At 47.5% G+C, this 18,799-nt stretch overlaps 1 protein-coding gene across 1 annotated transcript in view; it reads left to right on the forward strand.

Annotated features, from left to right (window-relative positions):
• The window catches only part of LOC144818836 (uncharacterized), a 1,999,126-nt gene that overhangs the window by 623,091 nt on the left and 1,357,236 nt on the right, over nt 1–18,799 (forward strand). The window contains 1 exon segment of the mRNA XM_078676624.1: nt 11,505–11,753. Coding sequence (XP_078532750.1) covers nt 11,505–11,753 — 249 coding nt within the window.

Below are 18,799 nucleotides of genomic sequence, written 5' to 3' on the forward strand. Positions count from 1 at the left end.
GAAATCCATCACCACAGACAGGTGGGTCACAAAACTTATCCAGTACGGTTATTGTCTGGAGTTAACATCCACTCCACCCAACATACCACCAAAACACCGTCCTATGTCCACAGAGCATTTGCACTTATTGCAGCAGGAGGTACTTGTCATGCTGCAAAAAGGAGCAATCGAGCTCATGCCGGTGGAGGAAGAAGGTACAGGAGTGTACTCACTGTACTTCTTAATCCCAAAAAAGGACGGGTCCCTCAGACCCATAGTGGACCTCAGACCACTAAACCAGTGTATTCTCTCAGAACACTTTCACATGCTAACACTGCAGCAGGTTCTTCCGATGCTCAATCAGGGAGACTTTCTCGCAACCTTGGATCTCAAGGATGCATATTTTCACATTCCACTGCACCCATCACACAGGAAATACCTCAGATTCACCATTCAGAATCGGCATTATCAATTCAAGGTCCTCCCTTTCGGGGTGCCACGGCGCCCAGGGTGTTCACGAAGTGCCAGGCGACAGTGGCTGCGCACCTCCGGAGGCAAAACGTTCACGTTTACCCTTATCTGGACGACTGGCTTTTCCAAGCAAAGTCGGCCAGGCAGTGCGCCGCCAACATGTCCCACACCATTCACCTTCTTCACGATCTGGGATTCTCACTGAATTATCCAAAGTCGCACCTTCAGCCCGCCCATGTGCGACAGTATCTGGGCGCGACAATAGATACTCTGGCAGCCACAGCTCAGCCAAATCCTGTGAGGATCAACAGCATTCAGTCGCTGATCCAGAAGTTCAGACCGCAGCACTCGCTTCCAGCACGAGTGTTCATGCAGTTGATAGGCATGATGGCCTCCTGCATCTTCATAGTCCCGCACGCGCGGATACATATGCGTCCGCTCCAAGAATGCTTGGCTCATCAGTGGACTCAGGCTCATGGACAGTTGAAAGACCTAGTGTTGGTGACCGGTCGGGCATACAGCTCTCTGCATTGGTGGAATCCACACAACCTTTGCAAGGGCCGACCGTTCCAGGAGCCTGTGCCCCAGATTATCCTGACGACGGATGCATCTCTCCAGGGATGGGGAGCTCATGTACTCCACTACACGGTGCAGGGACTATGGACAACGCAGCAGAAGAAGATGCACATAAACTACCTAGAACTCATGGCAATCTTCATGGCGATGAAAGCATTCAAAGTACATCTGTGCAACAAGGTCGTGTTGATCCGGACGGACAACATGACTGCCATGTACTACATTCAGAAGCAGGGAGGTACACACTCTCCACAGTTGTCTCATCTGGCTCAGAGCATGTGGAAGTGGGCCATTCAGAGGAACATCTTCCTCATGGCGGAACACCTCCCAGGCAAGGACAATCAGATGGCGGATCTGCTCAGCAGGTACAGCCACCAAATGCACGAGTGGGCGATACATCCATCAGTACTCCACCCGTACTTCCAGCAGTGGGGTCATCCAGAGATAGACCTGTTCGCCACAAGGGAAAATGCCAAATGCCAAAGCTTTGCCGCCAGGTTCCCGCACCCACAGTCGCAGGGCAATGCGATATGGATGAACTGGTCAGGCAGATTTGCGTACGCTTTTCCCCCAGCACCTCTCATACCGCTGGTGGCAAGAAAGCTAAAGCAACACTCGACACTCATCCTGGTTGCTCCAACGTGGGCACGCCAGCCATGGTACACCACGTTTCTAGAACTCTCTGTGGTACCGCATCAAAGGCTCCACCTCACTCCCAGGCTTTTGACGCAGAGCCATGGCGACATTCAGCATCCAGATCCGCAACAGCTCAACCTGGCGATCTGACTCCTGAAGTCTTAGAATTTGGCTACCTTAACTTGCCTCCCGACTGCATGGATATCATACGGGAGGCGAGGAAGCCCACCACGAGAGCTTGCTATGCAGCGAAATGGAAGCGGTTTGTCATTTACTGTGCAGAACACAAAATCAACCCGCTAGATGCATCTACTCACGACTTCATTTGTTATTTGTTACATCTTTACAAATGCAATCTAGCATATGCTTCCATTCGGATACACTTATCCGCCATAGCGGCTTATCTCCAAAACAGGCAGCGCCTCTCAGTTTTCAGAGTGCCTGCCGTTAAGGCTTTTCTGGAAGGGTTAAAACAAGTCATTCCTCCCAGGACCCCACCAGCTCCTGTATGGAACCTTAATGTGGTCCTCACCAGGCTGATGGGTACACCTTTTGAGCCTCTGCATTTCTGCGAAATTCAGTTCTTGACATGGAAAGTGGCTTTCCTAATAGCCATCACGTCGCTGCGACGTGTAAGTGAACTCCAGGCGCTCACTGTACAAGAGCCATTCATACAGATTCACTCAAACAGGGTGGTGCTGCGCACTAACCCTAAATTTCTTCCTAAGGTAGTTTCACAGTTCCACGTCAATCAGACTATTGAACTACCTGTGTTCTTTCAAAACCCAGAAACAGTGGCCGAAAGAATGCTCCACACTCTTGACGTCAAACGAGCTTTGATGTACTACATTGATAGGACCAAAGATTTTAGGAAGACAAAACAACTTTGTTGCCTTTTCTGCCCAACACAAGGGCAACCCCATTTCCAAAGCAGGTATAGCCAGGTGGATCGTTAAGTGTATTCAGATTGGTTATCAAAAAGCTAAGCGCACTTTAACGGTCCCCCCCCCCAGAGCCCACTCCACCCGTAAGTTGGGGGCCTCCATGGCTTTCCTTGGTAATATCCCTTTGGAAGACATTTGTAGAGCAGCCACATGGTCTACCCCACACACATTTACCAAACACTACTGTGTAGATGTGCACAGCAAGCAGCTGTAGGGCAGGCTGTTCTAAAAACACTTTTTCAAACATCTGCAGCTGGCACAGGCGGCCGCCGATAATGGAGGGAGTGCTATGTATTCTATGCTATAGATATGAATTCAGCAGCCCACATGCCTCGAACTGAATATGCTACTTACCAGTATGCATCTGTTCTTGGCATGTAGGGCTGCTGACATTCATATCGCCCACCCTCCTCCCCGGCGCCTGTAGCGGCTGCAGAATTTACACTTACTCTTAGCATGGCCATCGCTCACACTGTTACACTCCATCTTCGCCACAATGGCTAAAAACAATCTGGGGATGGAGTCGATGCCCATGCGCACTGTAGTCCAGGGGAGGAGCCACCTATCTCGTGATACTTCGAAGACTCTTCCAGGACAACAATGTGCAATCATCCGGACCCAACACTAGGCGGCGATCTTTGCTATAGATATGAATGTCAGCAGCCCTACATGCCAAGAACAGATGCATACTGGTAAGTAGCATATTCATTTAACCTTTCCCGTGTCCTTTTTACTCCGGTTGTGGACTGGTATTAGAGTATAACAAAAGTGTTCTTGCTTCCCCATTATTCTTGAGTATAACCTAAGTCACATGTTCTGGGTTGTCTAATTATTGGTTCCTTTGCTATAGGGCGAAGAGCTAATCGCACACTGATGCTAGATTTTTAGGGAGGGTTTCTAGGTACTGAGATGAGTTTTTTGGTACACCACAATTCACTAAGGTCCTGGGTTTCTGCACAGTTCTGTGTAGGAGCAGAATCCCTGCAACACTTCCAGACTCCAAGCCAAATGGTAACGATCCTGGAGATATGAAAACATCAAGAGGTGTACAAAAAACTCCTATTGTACATTAAACTGGTGAAAAAGGATGATCCTGATGCCAGAGTTACAAGGTCATGCCTACTGACATGCCGAAGGAGGATAACTTTGCTACACAGCTGTGAAACAAAAGCAGACCTTCTGTTAATCTTCTGGTACAGAAGTCAAATACATGCACGCTTACGCACTGAAAGAACCAGCTTGAATGTTCAAATGTTGGAAAGTAAGGACAGGCCACTGCCTCAAGTCTCTCAGTAGGCCGCTAACACCAGAGTGCCGGGATTCCACCTTACAAAACATATCCTGTTGCTAAGCTCCTCACCCGGTGTGGCGTGAGGAAGGCCAACCGGCTGATGACATGGAGCAAGAAGGGAGAGTCTAGGGTCACAGTAACCTTAAAAACATGAATGTTCTTGAGAAAGCAGGGAGAAAAAGGCTGCCCATGGCATATAAGGGAGTCAGGCAGAGACTGCAAGTGATCAAAAAAGTGCTGATTAATATGAGCCTGGTGGACTTGTTTTGGCAGCCAGCAAGTTGAAGATGACTGTGGATGGCAGTTGTGATGTGTTTACCCACTTGGAGACAGAAAATCAATTTTTGAAAATGATGGGGAAGACAACTGGATGATGGTATAAGGTTTGGCACGAGTTGAATTTGTCGGCTAATGATGTTCGTGGACCCTTGTTAGGATGAAGCCTGAAGTGCCTTTTTTTTTTACCTGGGGTGGAGGCGCTTTAATAGGTTTTCATGATGCTCGAGGTATGCATTCGACTTCCTCTTTCTCCCCCGCTCCTATTTTAATAGTGATAGGTGAATAGTTAATTCTCCAGTATTTGGGGTGTCTTTCATAGATTCACATGCCTGAATCATTCCCCGTCGTCGGAGTAGGAGTCCCACGGTATATAAAAAAGCAGTAATAAGCCATTTGTACATAGCAAACAACAGTTACAATAAACCAGGAAGTGAAGTAGCCTCAGCTACCAATGAAAAAACTTCCACATTAGTGACCATCCAAGTCATTATGTTAGACCAAACTGCAGCCAATCAGGCCACAGCTCCCACCTAGGCATTCTCCCCAGAGACCCAGGCTGTCAGATTTTTTACCGCACGTCGTGTGATAGGGAGTCTCTCTGAGCTCTGCTCAGTTTTCTTCTTCTACTTTGAAATTTTGAAAGTTTCTTCTTTCCAACATGTCCACATCTAAGTCCCTTTTCAGGGCTTGTGACTCTTGTGGCAAGGCAAGGCTCTTCAAGGAAGACCCTCATTCTCTCTGCATTTACTGCTTGTATCCAGACCATCAGGCTAAAGAATGCAAGATTTGTCGCACTTTTCCAACTAAAACCCTCAGGGACAGAGAGGGTCGCCTCCTACTATGGATACAACGGAATAAGGACAAGGACTTGCCACTCTCTGAGGTAGGAAGTTTGGCCTCTATGTCTTCTATGGGATCTAGGAAGAGAATAGCTGAGGGTACAGTAACTACCCCTAAGGCTAAGGTGGCGAAACAGGCCCAGCACGCTGCTGAGGAACCTTCAACTTCTAAGGTGAAGAAAGCCTGTCAAAAATCTGTCAAACAGCCTGTCATAAAAAAGACTGTCCCTTTATTGTCACCTCAGAGGCCTACAACCAAGGCAGCACCTTCTCTGCCGGTTTCCTGTCAGACTGCCACTACAGTGACTTCTACTGTGACCTACTCCTCACCAAAACCCTCTTTGGTGGTGTCCTCGGTGTCCTCACCTACTTATGTGCATGTTCAAATTCGTCCCATCTCGTCGACGAAGAAAATTTCACCTACCGTCGACGAGCCTCCGTCGACAAAGCCCTCCTCAGCGTCGAAAAATCCCATCCCGTCGACGACGACACTACCGTCGACGAAGAAAGCCTTGCCGTCGACGGCTTCACCGTCGCCGAAGCACCCGTCGACGGACTCATCGTCGACGAGGAAGACTCCGTCGACGATCCAACCGTCGACGAAGAAGACACCGTCGACGGCCCCGTCGACGAAGTCGTCGTCGACGACGGCCTCGTCGACGAAGAAGATAACGCCGTCGACGGCCCCGTCGACGGTCCCGTCGACGGCCCCGTCGACGAAGAAAATTGTTCCGTCGACGACGAAAGTTGTTCCGTCGACGACGACGTCGTCGACATCGAAAAATGGATCGTCGACGAGACCTCTCCAGCCACAGTCGACGACGGCGAGTTCGTCCCTCACAGCAAAGTCAATGCCACAGGACTTCTCGGTGGCCCAAGGGAATCCAATGACGCCAAAACTGTCAACTTGCACAGATCTTCAAGTATGGTCTGCAAAGAGCAGCACCATATCGTTGCCTTCTCCAGCCACCACTGCGGCGATTTTACAACGCCCATCACAGTCTGCAGGTATGTCACCACTCACGATGCCAGACAGGCTTTTGGATTCCGACGAGGACTCTGGTGGAGACTTGTTTCCGGCGGCTACAAGTCCATCTGACTTGCTCATACACGTTAAGGAACAAGAGGAAGAGGAGCAGGTGACGCAACACACAGAGTTGGATCCTGCACCCCCGTCAGGGACACAAATGCCCATGGAATTATTTAGAAATTTGATGTCCATGTTGGATGATTATTATCAACGATTTCCGCCCTCGGAATCGGGCGAATCACACATCACTTCCCCCCCGCCTAGAGGTACTCCGCATTCAGTCCCTCCTAACAGGGAAGAATCGGTACATGCCCCATCCATGCCGGTACCATCTACTCAACCGGTGGACGACAACTCTGAAGAGGAGGCTCATGAAGAAGGAGAATTGGATGACTCTGATTCGTCGGAGTATGAAGATTATCAGGCTGACTCCCCTGCTCCAGATGAACAGCCGAAGGCTGAATCACCACCGGTGGATATTGCAAATTTCCATAGAATTATGGATAACGCTACCAAACGATTTCTCATTACCATGGAGACAAAACAGGATGATTGTTTCCTGTATGATTTCAAGAATCTCTCCCAAAGACAGAGCTGGTCGATACCGATCATAGAGTTTATTTGGAAAGAAGGTCTGAAGATCATGGCCACTCCAAACTCTTTACCTCCAGTTTTGCCACGAGTGGATAAAAAATACAGAGCGCCTGCTTCTTCACCGGCTTGCCTGATTGGACAGGCCAAGACAGACTCAGTCATTGCACAAGCAGCTCAAAAAAGGGCGAAAAACCCATCATCTCAAATCTCCACGCCTACAGATAGAGACGGAAGACGACTCGATACCATTGGCAAAAAGGTCTCCACGATTGCAGCAACCACAGTCAGGGTTGCTAATTCTATGGCGATTCTTGGCCGATACGATAGGCAAATGTGGTCTGACATTTCGCCTTATATTAAGAAACTGCCTGAACCGGACCGGTCTGAGGCGATCAAAATTCTACAAGAAGGGGAGTGTGCATCGTCAGAGATCATTGACGCCGCAGTGGATGTAGCAGCTACAGGCTTCAGACAATTGGCAGGAGCCGCAGTCCTTCGGAGAGAGGGATGGTTGAAATCTACATCTTTTAGACATGAAGTACAGTCCAAGGTCTTAAATATGCCTTATGATGGCGAGTTCCTATTCGGCTCGCACGTGGATGAAGCTTTGCAGGCCATCAAAAAGGATACTGAAACTGCACGATCTTTGGGCACTCTGCAGTTTCGTAAATCTTCCTTTCGTGGCGCAAGAGGAAGGGGAAATTTCTCCAATAGGGGAGGATATTACCAACAGCGTAACTACACCACTTCTCAAAACACACAGAGGTACCAGCCATACAAGCAACAGCCTTATGGCCAAAGACGTAACTCTTACACACAGCCCCGAGGAAAACCAACATATCGTGGAAGAGAACACCAATAAGAAGTGAAGTTCACTTCCTGCCGCCAAAGTGTCCCCGCCAAAAACAAATTGGAGGAAGAATATCCCAACATTACTCAAAATGGTCCAAGATTACTACAGACAAATGGGTGCTGGATGTGGTATCCAAGGGACACATTTTAGAATTTGTAAAAACCCCTCCAAATTCTCCTCCAAAAGGGCCGCCCCCAGCACATCTCAAGGAACTCTTCATCCAAATCAATTCCATGATTCGAAAAGGGGCAATCGAGAGAGTACCTCGACACCAGAGAGGGACAGGTTTCTACTCTCGTTTTTTCTTGATACGCAAAAAATCAGGGGAATGGCGCCCAATCCTCGATTTGCGGGCCCTGAACAAATTCATCAAAAAATTGACGTTCAGAATGTTAACACTCCAGGAGATCCTACAGTTTTTGGCAGAAGGGGACCACTTGGCAACACTCGACCTTCAGGATGCCTACTTCCACGTCCCTATCTTCCCCAGACACAGGAAGTTCCTAAGGTTCAGAGTGGCTGGCAGAGATTTCCAATTCAAGGTGCTTCCCTTTGGACTACGTTCAGCCCCGAGAGTATTCACGAAAATGCTAGCACCCGTAGCGGCGCACCTACGATTGCAGGGAATTCAAATATACCCTTATCTGGACGATTGCCTTATCAAGGCCAATTCCTACGCCACAGCAAACGCCCATGTCCAAAAATGCCTTTGCCTCTTTCAAAGCCTGGGGTTTTCAGTGAACTTCGAGAAGTCAGATCTAATTCCATCTCAAAGAAAGTCCTTCTTAGGAGCGACACTGGATTCCAAGCTCGCCCAGGTCTTCATTTCAAACGAAAGGCAGCAAAAGATCAGAACGATGGCAACCACACTCCTCAGAAAAGAGTACGTTTCTGTTCGGAGATTCAAATCTTTCCTAGGGATGATCTCTTCGTGCATCCCTCTCACTCCAAACTGTCGTCTGAGGATGAGACCATTACAAGAGGAACTCAGTCACCAAAGGGTGCAGGTATCGGGGTCCTTCGAGGATCTCATTACACTGACGCCTCGAATGAAGGACACAATCCTGTGGTGGAGTCAGGCACGCAACCTACAAATCGGCTGTGCCTTCCTCGCAGAAGTCCCAAGATTCATCTTGACCACGGATGCCTCCCTAGAAGGTTGGGGCGCTCACCTTCAAGGGATGACGATCAGCGGCAAATGGGACGCTCAACAGAAGAAATGGCACATCAATCTGCTGGAGTTACGAGCCATTTTCCTCGCCCTAAAATCCTTTCTGGCAATCCTACAAGGCTCCACAGTGTTGATTCGAACAGACAACACAACGAGCATGCATTACCTGAACAAGCAGGGGGGCACAAGATCAGCCCGGTTGTCTCAACAGGCCCAAGAGATCTGGACTTGGGCTCTGGATCACGACATCAACTTGTCAGCGGTGCATGTTCCGGGAGTAGCCAATGTATTGGCAGATTCGCTGAGCAGATCCAAGAACAGCACTCACGAATGGGAACTGCATCAGCCGGTGCTGGATCGGATCTTCCAGAGATGGGGTCTCCCCGATCTGGACCTGTTTGCAACTTATCAGAACAGGAAATGTACTCACTTTGCGAGCTGGATTCCCCACAGGGACTCTTGCGGGGACGCTCTCTCACTCAATTGGGAACGGATCTTTGCCTACGCCTTCCCGCCAATTCCGCTCATACCCAAAGTCATCAAGAAAATGAGAAAGCAACCGTGTCGAATTATCCTGATTGCTCCACGGTGGCCACGACAATATTGGTTCACGCAGCTTCTCCTTCTATCAGAATGCGAGCCAATTCAACTGCCCAGAATTCCACACCTTCTAACAATCCAAGAAGGCAAGGTGTTTCACCCAGACCCTCAATCTCTGAAATTATCGGCTTGGCTCCTCAACACCACGAGTTTGCGCACTTGAACATTCCACAAGACTGTCAGGAAGTCCTGGCCAATGCTAGGGCGCCTTCCACAAACAAAACTTACAAACTAAAGTGGAAACGTTTCTGTGTTTGGTGCCAAACTATGAATTTGCATCCAATGACTGCGAAGCCAGAAGCGATATTACCCTTCTTTTTGCAGCTCGCTAAATCAGGTTTGGCGCACTCAACACTTAAAGTGTTCTTGGCCGCCATATCACGATACCGTCAGGACGGTAAGACTTCTCTATACTCCTCAAGGATAATACAACAATTCTTTAAAGGCTTATTTCGTATGTTTCCACCTGTACGCCGGCCACCTCCATCTTGGCATTTAAATATAGTCCTAGCACAGCTTCTTCGCCATCCCTTTGAGCCTATTCATAAGGTCGATCTCAAGTTCATCACTTGGAAGGTTGCATTGCTGCTGGCACTAACATCAGCCAGACGAGTGAGTGACATGCAAGCATTCACCATTAAGCCACCATTCTTGCAATTCACACCTGACTCTGTGATACTACGCACCAACCCGAAGTACATGCCCAAAGTACCATCGGATTTTCATCTCAATGAGCCTGTGATACTTAAGACATTTTTTCCCAATCCGCAGTCACCAGCTGAGCGGACTTTACACACATTAGACATTAAGAGATGCCTTAAATTTTATCTTTCAAGAACAGCTGCCATCAGGAAGACGGATCAGCTATTTGTGGCATATGGCAGACCAAGACAAGGGTGTGCTGTTTCAAAACAGACTATCGCCAGGTGGGTCTCATCCACGATAGGGTTATGCCATCAACAAGCAGGTAAACCCTTACAGACCTTACCTAGAGCCCATTCTACAAGAGCAGTCTCCTCTTCAACTGCGTTATTTGCTGGTGTGCCTCTCCCGCATATTTGCAGAGCAGCAACATGGTCCAGCAGGCACACATTCACGAGGCATTACTGTCTGGATTCTTCAAGCGACACCGATGCCTCGGTGGGGAGAGCAGTCCTGCGAAATCTGTTTCAGTAAGGTGAGCCTCTGGTGTTCTCTCCCACCTCCTTTCCACTCTTTACGCTTTCTTATGATGTTGCATTGCTTTCTGTTTATGCATGATAACTATGTTTTGGCGTATAAGAGCGACATATTGTATTACTGCTAACTACTCGGATTCAGGCATGTGAATCTATGAAAGACACCCCAAATACTGGAGAAGAACAATAGTTACTTACCTGTAATCTGTGGTTCTCCAGTATTGGTGTCTTTCATAGATTCACATGCACCCACCCACCTCCCCTCAGAGTCTCACCCAGACTGTTATGATATAGCTGTATATACTCTGGTACACTCCAGTGCTACAAAAATCTGACAGCCTGGGTCTCTGGGGAGAATGCCTAGGTGGGAGCTGTGGCCTGATTGGCTGCAGTTTGGTCTAACATAATGACTTGGATGGTCACTAATGTGGAAGTTTTTTCATTGGTAGCTGAGGCTACTTCACTTCCTGGTTTATTGTAACTGTTGTTTGCTATGTACAAATGGCTTATTACTGCTTTTTTATATACCGTGGGACTCCTACTCCGACGACGGGGAATGATTCAGGCATGTGAATCTATGAAAGACACCAATACTGGAGAACCACAGATTACAGGTAAGTAACTATTGTTCTTAAGTGAGATTTTATTCGTAGATGGCTAACATTTTAATTTCTTAGGTTGTTGGTATAACTTTGAGGGCTTCTAGTTATTTAATTTAGGTTATTGCTTAGTTAAAAAGAAAAATTATTGAAACCTAATATATGTGAAATGCGAGAAGATTGAGGAGTTTGGGAACTGACCAGAGTGACCACAGTCCTGAATCTCCTTTCCCTATAGAATTGGTATGTATGCTATGCTTCCTGGCACAGGAATGGCCCTTCAGACAGACCGGTGTGAGACTACTTTGTTTTTCTTTGCTAGTTTGCCTGGATGTTGGATTTCATTTTTCCCTTCATTTACTGATGGTGGAGGTACATTTCAGTATGTTTAGGTTGCTTAAAAAGCTTTGAGGATCACACCAGATGTCTGTTTATGTAATAGTTATAATATGTCTTGTTCCTAGGTATGTGAAATTTCTGAAGAGCTCTGTGGCATAACAGCAGAAAAAAATGAACTTAATTTGATACTGACTGATAAGGAATTCCAAATTAAGATACTGAATGATGATTTGGGAAAGGCAAAAGAGGATTTAGCAAGTATTCAACCTAAATATGTACAGGCTCAACAGGAGTACTTGGAACTCAAACAACATTTTGAAGCAGCACAGGAAGAGCATCGAGTGAAAATTGACGGTCTTAATCAGAAAAAAGAGGTTAGTAATAGTTTGTAAACCTTTAGCACATGTATTCTTCATAGAGAAGTAAAATGTCTCAATTATGTATGGGGGTGGGGTGCTCAAGTTGTTCTTTATTTTAGCTACACATTTTTACTTATTTTTTTGGTAGATTAAATGTTTAATTATTTGACTTCAGTGTGTGGGTGCCTAATCTCTTGAGTACTCTAGCATAAAGCTCTCTTCCTAATTATGTATTTGGGCTAAAATCAGTTGGCCTAATGTACAGCTTCATCTAAATGTGAGTTCCTATAATGTATCTTGGATCATGAAGTTAAATTAATTTTTTTCTTCAAAAATGTGCCACTTTGGTATTCAGTCTGTCCAGATGCACTAAATATGAACCGTTTAATAGCTATATTGTGAAATGCATAGTTTGATAATGATGCTTAATCAAAACGCGGAGATGCCTAGGCATTTTGGACCTACTCTGTCCTTTGTCCGGGAAACAGTGTCCTGGTGCATTTTTGACAAATTTTTATTTCACAACCGAGATATAATCACTCTGTGACCATGCACAGCGGTGAACACTGACGCAGTAGTGCATTTCACCTTTTGTGAACTATGAAGATCAGTGAATGTTGGAAGTGATTTAATAACCTGAGCTTCACCAGTCGTCTACAGAAGAGCAATTGTTGGGCATATCTCTGCATTTCTAAAAATGGATTAAAGACAAAAGTTGTATAATAACGTAAAACTTTGGGCAATATTTGGGTTTTTTCAAAGCTATTGCGTGTTTGTGCACCATGGGACTGCTCCCAAAGTGGGAATAGCTATGTACAACTTTTCCAACACTGAATCTTTCATCTGTTTACATGCTTGAATTATTCCCCTCCGTCAGGCTGGGAAGCCCCAGTAACTTTAATATTAAAACTTTTTCAAACTGGCAATAGCCGTCAATGTTTGTTTATTATCATATCCACCTCATTTCAAACAACCAGAACTTTAGCCAATGAGAGGTAAGTGTTCAGTTACTCCAGTATTGGAACTATCATAGATTCCCATAGCTTGTATCATTCCCCATCGTCGGAATGGGAGTCTCGGTAACCAAAATAACATAGCAGGTACAAAAGAGAAAAAAAAGGCCTAGGCCTCATTCCCTTTTGTTGCATATCCATCTTTTTTGCAAAAGAGACCAAAGTAAAGCAACAACCAATCATATTAGCCTCACCCCATAGAACCTTCCTGAGAGAACCTCAGAGCCTCTAATTTTCTACTGCACGTTGTGCTAAGGGAGTGTCCTTTGAGCTTTGCTCACTTCAACTCTAGTTGACTATTTTTCAGCAGTTTTTTTCTTCAGATTTGTTTAATATTTCATCTCGAAATGTCTGACAAGGGGAAGATATCCCTTTTTAAGGCTTGTTCCACCTGTGACAATAAAAGGTATGTGGAGGACAGGCACAAGGACTGCATTTATTGCCTGTACCCGGACCACAAGGCAACAAACTGTTGAGAAGGGGCGGCAGATTTTGCAAAGACTCTCCGGGACCGTGAGGGTCGCCTCCTCACTTGGCTCCAAAAGCTGAAGTTGAGGAAGCAAACTGTCAAGTCACAGCAAGGATTCATCATCTGCAACTTCATCCAGAAGGTCAGTGAAGAGGGGTAGGGCTTCCCCTTCACCATCCACAGACTGTCCTCCAAAGGCCTAAAAAGAAAACCCCCGTGAGTCTCAGAGCCGGAGTCCTAGCAAATCTCCTCACCGTGGTGCAAAGGAGAGGGAAGGACTATCTTCAGCTACAGCAATGGTGGAGTCTGCTAAAGCTTTCAAAATGCCCTCTACTCTAACATCTGAGAAGTCTGATAAAGATTCCAAGTTGACGACGCTGCAGGAGACTCCGACGACTACTAAAATACAGGTGAAAAAAGTACCACCGTCAATGGGCTCGTCGACGGTACCTTAAAGTCTCCACATTTCGGCATCCGTGTCGATGGGTGGGTCCACTATTACGGCAACGCCGACGAGATTGTCGGTCTGTGTCGTCGACGAAAGCAAATAAGACTATGACGAAAGTGTCGACGGTCTTGTCGAAGGCAGTGTCGACGACGCCTTCTCTTCGTCGACGGTGGATCTCCTGTCGACGACCTCATCGACTATGGTTTTGCTTTCATCCCCAACGCCGACTGTACCGTCGACGACATCTTCGTCGATGGAGAGAATCACTATTTCTTTAAAGAAAATAACGCCGGACATGACATCTCCAAGGAGGGGTTACCCCCTTGCCTCCCACACTGTTGCTTGAAGAAGACAAAGACTCTGAGGTAGATTACCAGGATTCTTTTGGCTATGCCCGTAGCCCCTCACAACTTTTGTTAAAATGCCAGGACACTGATTCTGAAGGTGAATACCTTCATGAGCACTCGTACCAACAATCATTTCATCGTCAGGAAGATGCAGGCCAAGAGATGATTTCAGTCCCTTCTTCCCTCTTGGTAGATCTTCAGAGCATGTTGCTGGATTATAGGAAGAGATTCTCTCAAACTCCTCCTCTGCCTTTTTCTGCAGTGCATGATGTGTCAGCTACACCAGCGTCTTCAGTGGTTTCGCCAGGAGCACCACCCCAGATGGTATCACAACCGCAGGTATCCAGCACAGGTATACCTCCAGTGGTTCAGGTAGTGCAGGACGATTTCTCAGACGAGGATCAAGACCATGGCAACAGGCCTGACCAGTGTGTGGAGTGGGATGATTACGTGATTCCTGACCCAGCTTCTCCTACTCCGGATCTGGTTGATTCTTCCCCGGCAGACATTGGGGGGGTTTCATAAACTGATGGAAAGAGCCTCGAGTAGATTTAAGCTTCCTATGCCTTCTGTTCAAACAGAATGCTTCCTTTACAATTTTAAGGAACCCTATAGGAAAATGGTCCGTTCCATTCCCATTGTCAGCCATGTCTGGGACTAAGGGTTGAAGGCAATGAAAAATCCGGCTACTGTCATCCCAGTCTTGGAGAAATAATACAAGGCCCCTGATGATAGTCCAGCATCTTTAATAGGTCAGCCGGATTCGGTAATATCGCAGGCAGCTCGAAGAAAGTCACGTAATCCTTCTGCACCCCTGACGACTCCACCTGGTAAAGAAGGCAGACGCCTAGATAATGCGGGGAAAAGGTTTTCTTTCGATGGCGAGTGTAGGAGAGTGGGGTCTGCAATCCCATGGCCACCCCAGATTTTTGCTTTTTGCTCACTGGTTTACGACTTTCCCTGGCTGTGGGCCTGCTAATCAGACCCACAGCCTAGCTGTTCTCTCTCTAAAATACAACCATGTACCTTAGGTGCATTTTACCAATTGGTACTGGGCCACCTTATCAGTCCCTGTACAGCATACCTTAGGTATCCAGGGCATAGGTGTACCCAGGGCCTACCAGGGGCTGAAGCATGTACTATGCCACCCCTGGCTGGCCACCCAAACAGACACAACTGGCTGCACGACAGCTGGGGCAAGGTGGTGTAATCACCCTTTGCTTTAGATATAGTATACCTATATCTAAACCTAAAATGGACACATATATTCCTATCAGTCACTCCTGTGGCAGGCCTTATCAATCCTGAAGGCAGAGTGCTTGGAATTATGTGAGATGGTGCTCTGGCATGAGCTGAGCCCGTTTGCAGCTTGCGGAACCAAGTCCAAATAGCTGTTCCATTATAACGCTATACCATATACTCTTAAGTGCATTATAATCCTCGCGGTTAAATGCTAACTTGGGTATAGCATTATCAAAACATGTCGAGTAAGGTGTCATACGAATTGGAATACTAACCCCTCACCAATTCTGGCGACGAGGTTAGCATTCCACCCTTCTAGAGGGACACGACATGTATGTAAATGTGAACCCCGGTTAAAGTCAGACACAGCCTCAGCTCCACAAAATGGATGCTGCCACCGAGACACAAGTCTGCCCTCCTGCTGCTGGGAGTCCTTCCAGCAACGGAGGCCTGGACAAAGGGTTTCCTGTCAGGGGCGGTGCTAGCACCATCCCAGACAGGATTTTGTGTATCCCAGGTAGGCAGGGCTGAAAGGAAGGTGACTGCAAGTGGCACCCCGGTGCTCACTGTGCATATGCCGTCTCAAACCAGTTCCTGGGGCACCCCAGCCCCTGAGCTGGGGAGAGACCAGACAAAGGAGAGGGGTTTAACCACCCCCTCCTGGTCCCACCCATAGGGCAGGACCTAGTCGCGTGCCAGCCCCTTTTCTTTGGATAAAAGTAGGAGCAGGCCCCCTTCCCAAATTAGATCATCTTGAAACTTGAATTACTTTCCACGAAAGGAACTCTTGTCATCTCTGAAGACTCTCCCTTGTGGCTAAGGAGTAGCCACCCTGCACCAGGAGGCACCATCAAAGCTCTTGCGGTTTGCTGCACGTCCATCCTCCGGATCAAGACTGCCCAGCTCGACGAGACCCGGATTCCCTGCCATCTCTGACCTCTACCTACATCATCCAGCCCAGCTGAGATTCGTGGGTGTGACGAGACCCGTGGGACCGGCCATCTTCAAGACCTGCACGACGCTTCACCAGCACGACCCCCGAGAGACCCTCGAGTATGTGCACTGGGGTTTGAGAAGCCCTAACCCTAAGCAGCTCCAGCACCGAAGTCCAGCCCCCCCCAGCATCCACGAGGTCTGCGTGGGGCCCTTCTGCTTCTTTGCTGCTTGCCACTTTGTCCGGTCACTTGCCCGTTGGTTAGTGACCCTCTTGACGACGTACCACGACGTTTTCACCGCTGGTCTAGGTCCCCTAGACTGGCCCTTGCTCTTGTCCAACAAGAAGTGCCCTGGACCCTCCTGGTCCCCTCCAGACGCCATTTTGACTCCACTGCGTGGGCTTGCCTTTGCCAAGGTTTGTTGCTCAAATCCTGAGTCCAGCATCGCCGACAGCCTCGTGGGACAGCTCGCACCTCCAGCCTGGACGCTGACAACGCCTCCTGGCCCATGTGACTGCGGAGTCCAGTGTCGCCCACTCACCTGGTCGAGGTGACTTCATCCGGTGCCATCCTGGTGCCCACATAATCACTGGCTAGTGATTAAGAACTAAGTCCCCTCTGCTTTCAGGTCGTCTCCTTCACTGATCCAGCCTTGGATCACACCGAACTTCTTCACTGGTCGCCTGCCAGCAACATCTTCTTTCAGGCTCCATAGACTACAACGAGGATTCCCGACGTCACTTGAACCCTATGCAGCCGCAGCCCCTGGGCTAGGTAACTCGAGCATTTCGGTGCTCCAGCACAGGTCCACTCTCCTAGTGTCCAGATCCTTTTTCGTTTTTAGTCTACCTAGTCTGATTCGTCTGGAAACAGTAACTTTAGAAACTGCTAGCATCCATAGACTGTCCCGCATCCCGCGTAAGAGTTCCCACTCTGCACCCGGGTTCTCTAGGCCTCCTGCTCCTAACCTGAGGGTTCAGTAAGGTAGTCCTAGCGGTCCTGAAGCCTCTGGATCGTGTTACTCACCTGCTAGTATTTCGCATTCCACTTTTAGAGTAAATGGTTTTTCGTGCCCCTCAGGCATTTGTGTAAATTGTGCAACTTAAAGTATTTTCGTAAGAGTTTTGTATTGTGCTTAGCTCCCTGACTCATAAAGAGTTCAGGGTAGAACTGTTAATAATAAATATCCTATATTTTTATAACAACTTGTGTGGTGTCCTTTCACTTAGTGTTCAAGGGGTATATGTGATGGTAAAACAGCTGGCTTAACACGCCCTCTAGAGTTTAGCCTAAAGACTGCTCTTGTCCACGCTACTAGGATAGCTGGTCTAATAAGGTTGACTTACAACCAATCATCAATAAGGGTTGTTTGGTATGATACAAAGTGATCACCAGAATAGTGAGCACTATATATCAGGCCAACTTCTCACAGCAAGCCTTTTGATTAGGGCAGCTAATGCGTTGGCAGATACGATCGCTAGATGTGGTGCGACCTCATCATATTTAGACCAACTGCCACATTAATACAAGGTGGAAGCAAACCAGATTTTACAGGAGGGTGAGGCTACATCTGCGGAGGTGATTGACTGCGCTATGGATATTGCCACAAAGGCTTTCCGCTCGCTGACCGGCACAGCTGTTCTTCGTAGCCAAGGCTGGCTCAGGGCAACATGGTTGGGTACTTAACATCATTCAAATTGGCCATACGCTGGAGTTTGTATATTTTCCACCTTCCAAGCCCCTGCTGCCATGCCTTCGAAACATCTGCGTCTTCTCCGGCTCAAAGTTCATCAGATGCTCCTCAAAGGAGCAGCTGTAGAGCCGGTCCCTTTTTCTCAGAAGGGTGAAGGTTTCTATTGCAGGATTTTTCTGATCAAGCAGACGCTGGCGAAATGGCACCCCATTTTAGATCTCAGGGAGCTAAACATCTATCTCATAAGTCAATCCTTTCGGATGGTGTCTCTTCAGGATATTTTACATCTCCTCAACTCTGGAGACTTCATGGCCACTCTCGATCTTGAAGATGCGTATTTTCTCATACCCATTCATCCAGCCCACAGGAGGTTTCTACGGTTTACATTAGCCAAGAGCCACTTTTTTTATTTCAAAGTTGTTCCTTTCGGACTTCGGTCTGCTCCGAGGAGTTTTACTAAGGTGCTGGCACCAGTGTCAGCTTTCCTAAGGACAGCGATATCCTGAAGACTGGATTATTTGGAATGCTGTTTTGAATCAGTCCTGGAAACACTATAATGCGAATAAAGAATTTTGAATTTCACCAAGTTTGAACTGTTACTTTGGAACATTTGAACTCTACAACCCATATTGATTTGGGATATCGCTGTGACTAGGGGACGTCACTCAATTAAGGGTCACGCTTATTATTTGATTTACTAGTACCCAGAAGGAGGGTACACCCTAGAGCACGCCACAACTGGTTAAACAGATATAAATCGAGAGTGCAAGCGTGATAAACTATTCAGCTTTCCTAAGGAGGCAACATTTTCAAGTCTTCCCCTACCTGGACGATTGGTTGCTGAAGGCCTTGACCAAGCGTGCAGCGGAAGAAACAGTAGATGCATGTAGGAGACTGTTCAGCAGTCTGGGCCT

This window comes from Lissotriton helveticus, chromosome 2_1, assembly GCF_964261635.1.
Source record: "Lissotriton helveticus chromosome 2_1, aLisHel1.1, whole genome shotgun sequence".
In the NCBI taxonomy this organism is placed as follows: domain Eukaryota; kingdom Metazoa; phylum Chordata; class Amphibia; order Caudata; family Salamandridae; genus Lissotriton; species Lissotriton helveticus.